The sequence below is a fragment of the Diadema antillarum genome, unplaced genomic scaffold (assembly GCF_040938485.1).
Source record: "Diadema antillarum isolate AM-2024a unplaced genomic scaffold, OU_Dant_1.0 seq00001215_RagTag, whole genome shotgun sequence".
In the NCBI taxonomy this organism is placed as follows: domain Eukaryota; kingdom Metazoa; phylum Echinodermata; class Echinoidea; order Diadematoida; family Diadematidae; genus Diadema; species Diadema antillarum.
In genome coordinates, this window is record NW_027272007.1 from 64,900 (window position 1) to 78,451 (window position 13,552).

General features: G+C 38.2%; 1 protein-coding gene across 1 annotated transcript in view; it reads right to left on the bottom strand.

The window, feature by feature from the left end:
- The window catches only part of LOC139744858 (high-affinity choline transporter 1-like), a 90,872-nt gene that overhangs the window by 5,351 nt on the left and 71,969 nt on the right, over positions 1–13,552 (bottom strand). The window contains exons 3-7 of the mRNA XM_071655269.1: positions 11,784–11,897; positions 8,221–8,376; positions 5,428–5,576; positions 2,008–2,133; positions 1,166–1,319 (exon numbers count right to left, since the gene is read on the bottom strand). Coding sequence (XP_071511370.1) covers positions 1,166–1,319; positions 2,008–2,133; positions 5,428–5,576; positions 8,221–8,376; positions 11,784–11,897 — 699 coding nt within the window. The remainder of the gene's footprint in view (positions 1–1,165; positions 1,320–2,007; positions 2,134–5,427; positions 5,577–8,220; positions 8,377–11,783; positions 11,898–13,552) is intronic.

The window sequence follows — 13,552 nt, forward strand, 5'->3', positions numbered from 1 at the left end:
CTACAGTGTCAAATTGCAATTTTCACAGACAAACGTGCAATGGAAGGAAGTTAAAGGGGCTATACACTGCAAATTAATGTTGACTTCTATGGACTTGTAATACAGCAGCTTCTGTTACCAAAAGAATATCTAAATATGTGCCATACATTTTACAATAACTTTTGTACAATTTTTCTTGAGATTACTTGGATACACCCATAAAAAAAACAAAAAAACAAACAAACAAACAAACCAAGATTCTGTCAGTGACATCATCTGTCAATCACTGGTAAAGTATGAATATGATTAACAAAAGACGACAGAATGCACCATCCCTAGACTGAGCATAACTTTCATGTTTCCACATTACTAACATGATTAACAAAAGGCATTGCACTTCACCAGTGATCGACAGATGATGTCACTCAGACGGAATCTTGGTTTGGAGGGCTTTTTGTGGGCATATCGGGCATCTGAAGCCGTGCTTTTGTGCAACGCATCGTCAATGAAATTGGGGGGGAATCTGTGCATGCGTAAGTGGGTCTCTCTCTTGTCAATGTAATCCCTGAAGGAATTACGAAGTATAATAGAAAAATGATTATATATATGGCAGGTGTTTAGATATTCCTTTAGCCACATAAGTGATGATCAAGGTACATTCTAACCGCTCCTATCCAGAGATGACAGGATTGGCGCTAATCCGGATATGGGATTTGGCCGGATATGGGAGATTCAATGTTTAATACACGCAGCTGTCTAAGAACGATCTCCTACACCATGCCCTGATTTAATGAAAAGTTTTCTGTCCATGTTCTTGCTGTGATTTGGGGGTAGTGAATGTCTGAATGCATGTTATTTAGATGAAAATTATATGTGACTGTATGTTCATTACGCTGAAAATCATATGTAATTCATTCGAGTTTGTGCAGGAATTTTATTTTGAGTTTGAAATCCCCCTTTTCCCCATTATTATTAGACTGACAAAAAAAAAAAATCACGCTGAGATCGTATCCGGATGATAGAGAGATGAGGATAAAGGAAGGCCGGATAGCAGAGGTTAGACTGTATTATGAATCAACACAAGTCAACATGCATTTGCATTGCATAGTCCCTTTAAGTGCAGCTTGTAGCAGTGGAAGCATAGGAGGGAAAGGACCAGTGGGCGGGGCATGTTGTGGATCCCTACCAGCACTGTAGCCGATGGCTCCGATGAGGATGGGCGGGATCGCCATGACCAGGCAGCCGACGGCAGCAATGTAGGAGAGAGCCTGGGCACGCTCTGCGCTCTTGGAAGAAAGGACGCGCTGGAAGTACACTTGCCAGGGTATACCGCCAAACATCTGTGAGTATGAGACAGTGGCAGAGCGCCACCACATGATTAAAAAGTCAGGTGAAGTACATGCATTCGTGTGGAAATGACACTCACTCTATTGGGGTAGCAGTATCATGCATCCTAAATGCTTACATAGACACACACAGAAAGTATTTATGACTCCTGCCAGTCATCATTGAGATCATGATCAATGTAGTGTGATGCACGATCAATGTAGTGTGATGCACAATGTTGGGTTGTTAGGAGAGGTGATGAAAATTAAGGAGAAGGCAAGATATATAAGTGTAATGCTAGAAAATCATGGGTACAATATGCATATAAGGGAAAAAAGATTTAAATACACTTTGCTTTGGAGAAGTAAGGGGAAGTAAAAGCAACAAGATGGAAAAGTGGACACATGGCTCCAATGTCCTTACGATGCTTCTCAACAGGCCATTAGATCATCTACAAGAATACAATGAATGATGGAGGCTTATGGCAGAGTTCGACATAAACTTTTTTTTTTGGTGGCCTGTTTGGGCTACTAAAATCTTCAAATCTGAAATTTTGGTGGCCCGAAAAGCAAAAACTAACAATCCATTTTGAATTCTAGTTGCCCGATTGGGCTGCCAAAAGATAGATTTGGTGGCCTGACATCAATTTTTAGTGGCAATAATAAAGGCTTGTACATGAAAAACTGTTAAGTCTATACTCACCAGTAATAGTGCATAATCAAACCACACTCCTGCATATTTGGCATCCCAAGTCCCTATCCACTCACTGGAGGTATTGGCTATCGGCAGTACTATGTCATTGGTCATTGCAAAAGGAATACAGAGCCACTGGATGAAGAGAAAACAGAGGAAGAGTAATCAATCTTTCATTTTTTTTTTTCAAAGGAGAATCTATCCTGAGAGGTATAGGCAGATTCAGTGAATGTGGAAATAGTAGTAAACACATTTTCAGTGGAGTTTGGGAGAAAATTGGATTTACCTGCTTCAGAAGGCAGGGGGAATGATATTACTCTTAACATATCTCAGCAACAAGTTGAGGGAATGTGAACTCTTCTCTCTAAAAAAAAAAAACACCAACACCTAAACAAACACTGGAATTATCTTCTTCATGTTGTTCTACAAATGTGACATCACAAAAGGCTGTAGTCTTAATATCCAGCAATGACTGCACACGGATTTGACCAAATCTTTGAAATTAATGTTTTTAGGGGTTTTTTTAAGATTTTTTAATTGTTCTAAAAATTCACTGATGTGTTCTTACTATCATTTGGGGAAAATTGAAAAAAACAAAACAAAACTAGAAATGTCGCTATGGCGACTGATGCCTCCGCCATAATGCATGATTCTCCCAATAGGTGTATAGTACAATGTCTTCACAATGTGTGATGACAGTTGCACATAATTGGCAAAATACTGATAAGACAGGTTTGTCAGAAATGTCTTGAATGTTCTCTTTTCTCAAACTGGGTTTGCTATAATTGTCTAAGAGTGCAGGTACATATATTTGGGGATTTGAGGATTTTTACTTGACTTCTGACCGACCTTGTTATAAGTTTATGCATTGAGTAATTTTCAAGGTATGAAGAAAGAGTGTAATTACAATACAAAATAATTTTTTTTTTGTCATTTAAACCTGACCTTTGATCCTAAACCTTTGACCTTTGACCTTCTGGCTGGAAATTTCCCAGAGAATCTCCATTAGGTAATACATGTATATATTAAGTTTTAAAACTAATAATGCAAGCATTGCATATACTAGTATATGAGGGGAAACAGTAAAATTCTGAGGATTTGACCTTGACCTTTGACCCCTCACTATTGAGCCATGACCCCTAAATTCCCTAGATAATCCCTGCCAGTCAGAACATGCATATGTACCAAGTTCCATGAAGATATATTGAACCATTTGAGAGAAAAGTGAAATTGCAACATTTTCACCTAACCTTTGACCTTTTGACCTTTTGACCTTTGACCTTATGACATGAAACTCTCTCTGGAGAATCTTTACACAGTAGTACATGTCTACACTAAGTTTCAATAAAATACCTTTGGGCATTGCATAGATATGGGGGAAAGAGCAACATTTTTAGCATTTGACCTTGACCTTTTGACCTTTGACCTCTTGCCAATGTCACTAAAATCTCCTCAACTAATTGCCCCATCATACATCATCCTTGGACCAAGTTTGGTGAAAGCTGCTTCATCCAAATTTCAGTTATCACGTAAACAGATAAATTTTAGGATTTGACCTTGATCTTTGACCTCTGTCCAATTTCACTAAAAAATAGTCATGTAATTGTCCCATCATACATCATCCTCAGACAAAGTTTGGTGAAATTTGCTTGATCCAGTCTTGAGTTATCGCGTAAACGGATACAATTTCATGATTAGACCTTGACCTTTGGCCTTTGGCCGATTTCATCCAAACTCTTATCAAGTAATTGCCCCATCATACTTTATACTTGAACCATGTTTGGTAAAATTCCAGTTAATATTTCTCAAGTTATCGTGTAAACGAATACGGACGGATGGACAACCCGAAAACATAATGCCTCCGGCACCACTTCGTAGCGGAGGCATACAAATGTTTGGGGTAGGCCTACATTTCCCTTTTATAGCTCTAATCTTGGCTTCCCAGGTGATGTTTCCTATATGACTATTAAACTCACTATTACAGACCCCTTTTATACTGTGCACAACTTTAGTTGACAATGGGAAGGCCATAGCCAATCACCTGAGAGAGATGATAGTGCTATGACAACTGTTACCAATATAAACCTGCAATTATATTCATGTAATGTATAGTAAATAAAGCCTGGGAGCAAAGTAAGAATCTTTTATTTTATAAAAATTCATAACATTTTTAGTAATTCTTTACTTCACACTATTTTCACAAAGACCTTTGTTTTGGTCACCATAACAACAATACTGGAAATATTGCACAACTCATTCCAGAATATGTTAGCTGTGAACAAACTTGATACTTCAACCCTGCACAGAGAGTAGCTTTTGTATCTTCAAATTCTACATGACACGGTTGGCGGGCTCCTCTATTTAAGAGATACAAGGGGCAAAAGCATAATGGCGAAAGAAAAACAAGGAAAAGTAGAAATTACGCGGTGCGTAACATATGTCCCCGCCGGAAGTAGCATTTTGTAACAAAATGTGCAATATAGGTAAAAAATCAAGGTCAAAGGTCAAAGAAGTCAAAGGTCAAAATTCTGTGTAGAAGTTTTGAAGCCCTCACCTAGTGCCATCACATAAAGCAAATGGAATCGAAATTGGGTTAGAAATGGCGAAGGAGCAGCATTTTGTAGCCAATGTACAATATAGGTCAAAAATCAAGGTCAAAGGTCAAAGAAGACAAAGGTCAAAATTCTGTGTAGAAGTTTTGAAGCCCTCACCTAGTGCTATCACATAAAGCAAACGGAATCGAAATCGGGTTAGAAATGGCGAAGGAGTAGCATTCTGTAGCAAAATGCACAATATAGGTCAAAAATCAAGGTCAAAGGTCAAAGAAGTCAAAGGTCAATATTCTGTGTAGAAGTTTTGAAGCCCTCAACTAGTGCCATCATATAAAGCAAACGGAATCGAAATCGGGTTAAAAATGGCGAAGGAGTAGCATTTCGTAGCAAAATGTACAATATAGGTCAAAAATCAAGGTCAAAGGTCAAAGAAGTCAAAGGTCAAAATTCTGTGTAGAAGTTTTGAAGCCCTCACCTAGTGCCATCACATAAAGCAAACGGAATCGAAATCGGGTTAGAAATGGCGAAGGAGTAGCATTTTGTAGCAAAATGTACAATATAGGTCAAAGGTCAAGGTCAAAGGTCACGACTGAAATTCTGTGTAGAAGTTTCAAAGCTCCCATGTAGTGCTATCATATAAAGCAAACAGAATCAAAATTGGCTCATAAATGACAGAGAAGTAGCAAATTGAAGATTTTGATCACACACGGACGCACACACGGACACACGGACACACGGACGGACGGACGGACGGACACACGGACACACACACGTACGGAGCCCGTTTCATAGTCCCCTGCTCGAACTCGTTCGGCGGGGACAACAAAAACGAATGCAGTGACCTCACAAAACTGTCCACCCTCTCGGCAGTTCTTACCAGGCCAAAAAATATGCAAATGAGCTGTATAACATCTGTGTAAGCTACAGAGTAGAGACCCCCAAAGAATGTGTAGAATGCAGCGATGCAGGCAGAGATGATGACGGATATTTCTATGTTCAGCTCCAGTATGACACTTATTGTTGCACCTGTAATGGAGTAAAAAATTGAGAATGAATCAAGTTAGACTTCAACTCCAAATATACCTTAAATCTTCACACATATACAAAACTTTAATCTTTGAGTACCATACAATCCCCTACACTCTTTAATAGATGCTTAATTTTGGAGGAGACCTCCACCATAATAGGAAGGTAAAAAGATAAATGCAATACCTGAAACTATGCCGAGGTCAATCATGAATACTACTTTAAAAGCAAGCTTTGCTGAACATGAAATCAATGTGTAATAAAGACATGTTGGCAGAACAAAAATGAATCGGGGAAAAGAAAAATTCAAAATATAAGAGTACACTCAAAGACAAAATGTCAAAGGGAAGTGCTCCCACTAACAGCTGGTATCATACATGAATAGCAAAGCCTAATTTTCATGATACTGAGGCTCAAAGATGTAGCTTACAATGATCACCACCTGTTTCTGGTAACACATTGTGCAAGTTCTTTCCTTTAATTCATTAAATCCCACGACCATATTTCCTTCATTTGGTGCTCAATGTGTTTATCATAAATGCTACTTTTCATTGGTAGTGTTTCATGAGGTAGAAATAAAAAAAAAAATCATTTCAGCCTTCTACTGTTCCTACGTATATAACTTATATTTGCCCGTTTACTTTTAGAATTTCCAAAGCCACTTAATCGCTAAATTTAGAAATGATTCTCAAATAGGTAACACATTAACAGTTAAAGTTCATGTTGCCTATTGAAATTGGCAAATACATGTAAATTTCTTTTTATTTTTTGTACATTCAATATAGTTACTCAACTAGATTTTACTTCCATCCAGTATAAAATGTAGTATGCAATGATACTCTGGGGTGCCAATTTGATGAACAAGATGATTTTTGCCACAAATTTATCCAAGGACTCAATGAGTGAAATGTAATATGGACGTAGCAGTTCTTTTGCTAATGGCTAGATGAGAATGTCATGTGACATGGTATCCACTCTCAAAGCCAGTCATGTGATCACGCCACCATTTAGAGGTGATCTGGTGACTTGGAACGAATTTGCTGGGGGTGTTAGGTGTGCTATAAACCTGAAACATTCTCAGCAAAACAACCTCGATCGGTGGGCGGACTCCATAACCAAGGAAGATGGCAGGTTAACAAAAGAATGATCAGTGTTTACTGGGAACATGTATTCCAGAGCAGGAGAGTCTGATGAAACAGAATGCTAATGGGTGGAAAAGGAATTTTGCATGCCAAGGTACTATAGGTTTTCCCATTCATTTTCAAACTTTTTTCATTCAATTTCACAAATTTTTACTTCAATTTCGTCGCGGGATGTCGGGAATAGGCCAATCTTACTTTCAAATTCGTCTTTTGTCGTTCATTTTCAAATAAAGTCCATTCAATTTAGTCATTTGGCATACATTTTTGTCACTTACAGTTTAAATTCGTCAGTCTCACTTGCAGCACTCAAAACAGCAGGATAAATTCCGTCTTTTGTCAATCATTTTCGTTAAATTTCCATTCATATTCGTCTCATATCTCTATCCGGTGTGATTCCCCAGTCATTCATGTATTTTTCTGTAACGTTCATATTTTTCATTCAGGACTTGAACATACACACAAGTGTCCCCCCCCCCCCCAACACAGAACCACAGATATATACAGACACACACACAAGCAAACTGAGCACACACTGATAAAAACAGACATGCCGTCTCGCATACGAAAACACTGACAAACAATTTCTAGGCAAACATGATTAAAGACAAAATTTTAAGTGTAGAATTGTAGCTTGTTTAATGTCAAAGAATGGATAACGTAATTATGTTTGCTGCTTTCCAGGGTACAAAATTTAAAGTAACAAGAGAAAGTAAAAATATGTTGGCTTAAAGTTGGTTCACCCTCAAAATAAAGATTCGACAACATCTGGCTAATTTGAATGAAAAATTTATGAAATTGTGGGAACAAAGATGTATTTGATCTTGACATTCTGCGATTCGTCAGCGGGAGGGATGAATTTGAATGACCATTGACGATTTTGAATGTGATGTCTTCGAAAATGTTTTACGAAAAACAAATTACAATGACAATTGACGAAATTGAAGTTAGGATTTGCGTTCCACGTGCTTCTTGGGACAAAACTGAATAATAAATCTTTTGATATTGAATGACAAAAGTGCGAAAATGGATGGGGAAACCTATACTACGGCTCAATTTTGGCTTAATTTACATAACTGCCTGGAGAGATCACAGGCATGACAAATGTGATTATACCTAATCAATTTCATGTCCAAACCATCTTGGTGCTGTACATCTAGCTTTGTTCAGGATTTACTGTTATTGTTGTTGTTTTTTTTCTTTTTGTGTAATTCCACAAATGTCTGGGAATACAACGATGCTGAATCCTATGACGAACAGACGATGAAACCAATCTGCCATTAGCTGCTCAGAGAGCAATCACAGCCGAACATCCAATTTTCGGATCTAAAATGACTTCGCATCATCATCCTCACAATCGTAAAAGACAAAATGTGCATTGCATTAGGCGAGAGGCACCATAGACAAGAAGTAATGTAGTTGTGATATGGGCACATATCTTCTGATAAGCTCATCACTGTATGAATAATTGACTTGGCAGATGGAAATTACGATCTCTAACTCACCGAGCGACGAGAGGATGGCGGCAGACCAGAAGAGCTCCCCCATGAGGGCAGGCAGGAACAGGAGTCCTCCCATCCGAGAGCCGTACTTCAGCTGGAAGGGGTCCAGCATCGTCACGTAGCCCTGGGAACGCATCTGCTTGGCGAAAAGAAGACCACCTGAACACAGAGATAGAGAGAGTGAGATTCAATGAGGACCTTTAAGGGTACTTTTAATCGAAAGAGATGCTTGACTTGAACACAATTGGTGACAACACAGAAACTTGTATGCACACCAATGTCCAACCATAACCACAGAACTATGACAAGTATAATGATATGAACAGAATAATCCTGGCGTATGGTGGGTTGGTGGGAGGTCCTCAAAACAGCCATCTTGGTTATATGATAGTAATGCTGCTTGAGAAGTATCCTCTCCTTTAATGACAGCACAAAATACAATGTACTGTAAAACATGATATATTCGCAGCATGAAATTTTCGCATATTGGAGCCAATGACCTTTTTCGTGGCACAAAATTTGCGCGAATTGCCACTGGCATTCAAGGCATGTAGTGTAGACAAGAACTTTCATGTGCATTTTAATTTTGCGAATCTTGGCTCTCGCGAAATCCGCGAAATGAAAATGCATGTGGACATTCCTCGTTTTACGGTATGACTTAGAATATATCTTGAAAATGCAATCACAAAAGATCCTCGATTTATGCAATCACAAAAGATCCTTGATTTATCATCTCCAGCAGTATTACACTGTGAGCATGACTTTTTTTTTTTTTTTTTGGGGGGGGGGGGGGGGGGGGGGGTCAGACTAGTGACGGAACAGCACAAAGGGAGCGAAGATTGGTATGCAAGCAAGCAAGCAGCATCCCAGTCATGTGGTTACAATGACTCTTTTGGGGTCCTAACCCGACCAAAGTCATCAAATGTAGCCTCCTTGGTCATGTTTTGAAATCTGTTTAGATTATATCACTCCAGCATTGCATTTTTGAACAGAGAAGGAAGAACGGCAATAAGTCACATTGCAGCTGCATGATATTTCGGTCTGAGGGTAACATTTCTTTTCTTCTCTATCTTCCTTGTCTGCACCAAAATCAAATATAGTGTGCCTTGAAATAGAAACACTGACAAACAATCCACAAAAACAACCCACGAAAACAAAAACAAAGCAACAACAGCAACAAAAACCCATCAACTCTGCACAAGATGGGGGGGGGGGGGAGATATGTGAATATTCTAGGAAATTGCCATTAGTGACACCCTTGAGAAGCATCTTCCCTTCTCTCTTACACATCAATCCCTCTTATCACTCTTTGATGGAGTCATAATACCCTTGGAATTTGTTATGATTTTTCAAGATGCTAATCAATGCCTGCCCTTTTCAACTTCTAAGACTTGATATCACAGAACTCTGCCAGAATCAGCCAATATTTATATATCTTGGACGTGGGTGCTAATGTGTTCACCCAAACACCTGTCACTGCCAAGACATTTGAATATATACACGAAAGACAGAGCTAGCCAGATGAGTGTCACAGCGCTTCCACGAGTCCCCTGTGCATTCGCCTGAGATGACAGTAGACTGGGAGAATGGCAGATTGAGTGGAAAATTACCCCAACAACCCATATTTCACGGGATTCCTCTCAGGGGGATTAACCAATTCTGAGCAATTTGCCTGATGCCTTTCAGGATCTTGAAATATGTCTGCCAGATGATGAAAGGCTCGGCCAGGACAACATCAGCATGATTATCATCTGACTCACTCTTATTGTTATCTCCATTACCATCATCAACATCATTTGGTTGAATTTCTCTCCTCACCTCCTCAAGTTCAAGTTGAATTCAATAAATACAGTGAAATAAACAAACAGCTTGGTATAAATTTCATCACGGTCGTATCAAAGAGAGTTATAGAATTAATGGAAAATATTTAAAGAAATAATGATAGAAATTAAAGAGAATTAAAAAAAAGAATTAAAGAAACAGACGATTGGATCTAAAGAGTCATAGATTTAAAGGAAAAGAATTCAAAAAATAAACAAAGAGCTTGGTAGAAATTTCATCTTGATCGGACGTAAGAGAGTTACAGAATTAAAAGAAACCAAAGCCCAAATATTAATGTTGATTGAGTGAAAGCACCGAGATACTAGTAGAACACATCGGAGATAGTTTTTAGGGAAACTGGACAATCGATTAAAAAGTTATGAATCTTTAAAGTTTTGGTGCCATCACAACTGGATAAGAAGACCACTACAGTTCATGACATCATTTTGGACGGTAATATAAAGAAAATATTAGGAGAATTCTACAGAATCATATTTTTCAGAAAAGTACACGGTTCATCAACTTGTAACTGATAAGGGTAAAATCATTCCCTCTGCTTTCTGAAAGCTGTAACTCAGTAAGTCAAGTGCTCTTTCATTATGCTAGAAAAGCAAAAATATGTTGAATTTTCTGTACATTTTCTCATATTGTCATCCATAATTAATATTATGAAGTGAAGTAGTCTCCTTATCCAGCAATGACAGCACCGAAACTTTAAAAAATTCATAACTTTTGAATTGATTGCTTGATTTTCCTCAAACTTTCACAATTGTGTTCTGCTAATATTGCTGCTTTCATTCGATCCACATTTGTATTTGGTCTTTGGTACTCATTGCAAATGCTCTGTGATGTTTTCATTCACAAAGTCGTGAACAGCACATATTGCAGTAAAGTAATACATGGCAATATGCGACCATGCGTCACAAAACCAAAAGAAACTTGCATGACGAGAGTTTCTGCGAGGACTCAAAACAGGTGAAAAGAGAAAACCTAGTCAGTTTTAGTTGTTCATGTTTTTGAAAGAACAATTCTTTTCTTTTACATATCTCTAAAGTTTTGGATCATAAAACAAATGGGAAATTGCCTTTTTTTTGCAGTTTTTTCTCGAAAACTTTGTTTCAGCCTGACGTAGATTTTCTCAGATTTATGGGTTTGGAGCACTAAAAACCTTTCAAACACTTTTCACTTTCCACTCATATCTTTTGAAAGAATGATGCTATTGCGTTGGAAGTTAAAAATGGTCATAAATGGAACGTACTTTGATGTGCAAACTTTCAGTTTAGATATTAAATAATCTGTTCATAGTGGTTGCCATGGAGTTTTATATCCTGCTCTCTGTTCCATTCATTGCAGAGAGCACAGCTGGGTGAAATAACACACTTGACTAGACCCTAAACTTCAAAATCTCTTTTCGCAGCACACACTTTTCCACTATGGGTACTTTCTTTCCATTTTCTGGATGGGTTTGGAAAGTCCGTTTGCATTAGATTATATGACATTTTAGAGTTTAGAGTCTGCTCTGTCAGAAATCACCCTTAACTAAAAATCCATGTCTGGCAACTTTTTGGTGACTTTATGACGCAGGGTCAAATTACTGTATGTGTATATGATATGTGGTAATGTATCTTTCTTTCTTTTTTTTTGTCTTCAAATGTTCCCACAAGGGGAGAATATTCTTTATACATACTGCATGGTATGTTTACAGGAAGCTGCACAACACAAATATAGGCTGATGAGGCACCTACCTAAGACTAAACTGGCTGCATAACCCCATGGTGCTTGTGTCCACAGCAACCCGTAACCGGATGTATAGATATATTCAGCTGTACCGTTGATGTAGCCGCCTCCCACCCACGTGGCTGAAACAAAGCAGAAATATACATACTATGTATTTGTCATCTATTGAAAAGACAGCTGTTTAGCAACAACTTCCAGTGCCAACGTCCTGTGGAGTGAAAGAAAATTTCCATGTGTGATGGCCGTGCACGAAAAGGAAAGAAACTTTGGGCTGAAGTTGACTGCCAACTGATCCTTTCTCGACTCAAAAACATGGACACTTGGACAATTAAAATCAGTAATGACATTAAGGATATGAAAAGTCATGTACAGCCTTCATGTTCGTTACATTTTACATGTCAACAGAGGTTTGAAATAAATACATATATATATATATATATATATATATACACATATATATATATAAATATATATATATATATTCACAATGCCTCTATTAGAACAGAAAGTTGAATTACATTGATCACCACAACTTACATATGATTTTTATTTCAATGAGGTACAACCGCCAAATTTTTTCTATGAACTTATGGATTATTCTTTTTGATATTAAAGCATATAATGCTTATAGAGTGCTTTTTATAACCATGGAGAATATCAATGCACTTTAAAAGACAAGGTTGCAGTTCTGAGAAAGCATGACTCAATAGCATCCTCTCTGCACTCCACTTCTTATGGTATTTCTGTCATTTTGATGGGCTGAGATACTCCAGACCTAATTCTGACGATACCATTTGCAGAGCAAAAATTGTCCTTGGAAAGATATGGCACAAGCTAGGGAGATAGAAAGCAGAATGTCTCTGGGAGCAACTGGTATAAGATCCAAGAACTCGCCCACATGCTCAGCCCCAAATAGATACTCTGCACGATGCAAATGATATTAGTAATGCCACCAGTGGTGTCATTTTGACTGTGTACTGAGTGCTGTTCCGTGCTCTATTACATTATCTCAAAGAGTCATTCTTTCTTTCTTTCCTTTTTTTTGTTTTGGGGGGGGGGGGGGGGAAGACGGAGATGCTCAAGGGATGTAAATCAGGTTAATGCCCTGTCCGCTCCAACTTGTAAACTGGAAAAACGGACAGATTTTTGATAAAATTCAGGGATAGGGTTGCGACTCGCAATGAAATTAAAGCTCTGCGACTTCCCTTCCTCATCTCAAATGCGTGAAGCAGCTTAGGTATTTTAAGACAGAGAACAGGTTTAAGAATGGCATGTTTGAAGTGCAACAAAGGATTCTGATATGAGGATGTGTCTTGAATATGAAATAAAGTTTTAAAAATAAAGAATATACTGACACTATGTCACTCTCTAAAGATGTCAGGATTATGATGAACACTTTGCAAAATACCTGATTCTCTGTGAACACAGCAGCAAGAATTTGCTGATTGCTCTGACAGAGGTTTTCAGAAAATCATGCAGATCACGTGGAACAATTTGGAGGACCTTTGCATTTCATAGGGAATACTTGTTAACCCCTTGAAAATGAGTCCTCACTATACTCGGGCAGGTGTCCATGGGAAATGCGTGTTGTAGCAAAATCAACCCGCCCTCAATGGGTTAAAAGAATCATACAACCGTATTTCACATTGCAGACTAGTATAGTCATGTATCTACATTCTTTTCCCTTTTACTTGAAAGAGAGCCATTTTGAAGGGAAACAAATCTGACATGATAGCATGTTATTGACAAGTTCATGAGTTTTACTCTCAAAAATTGA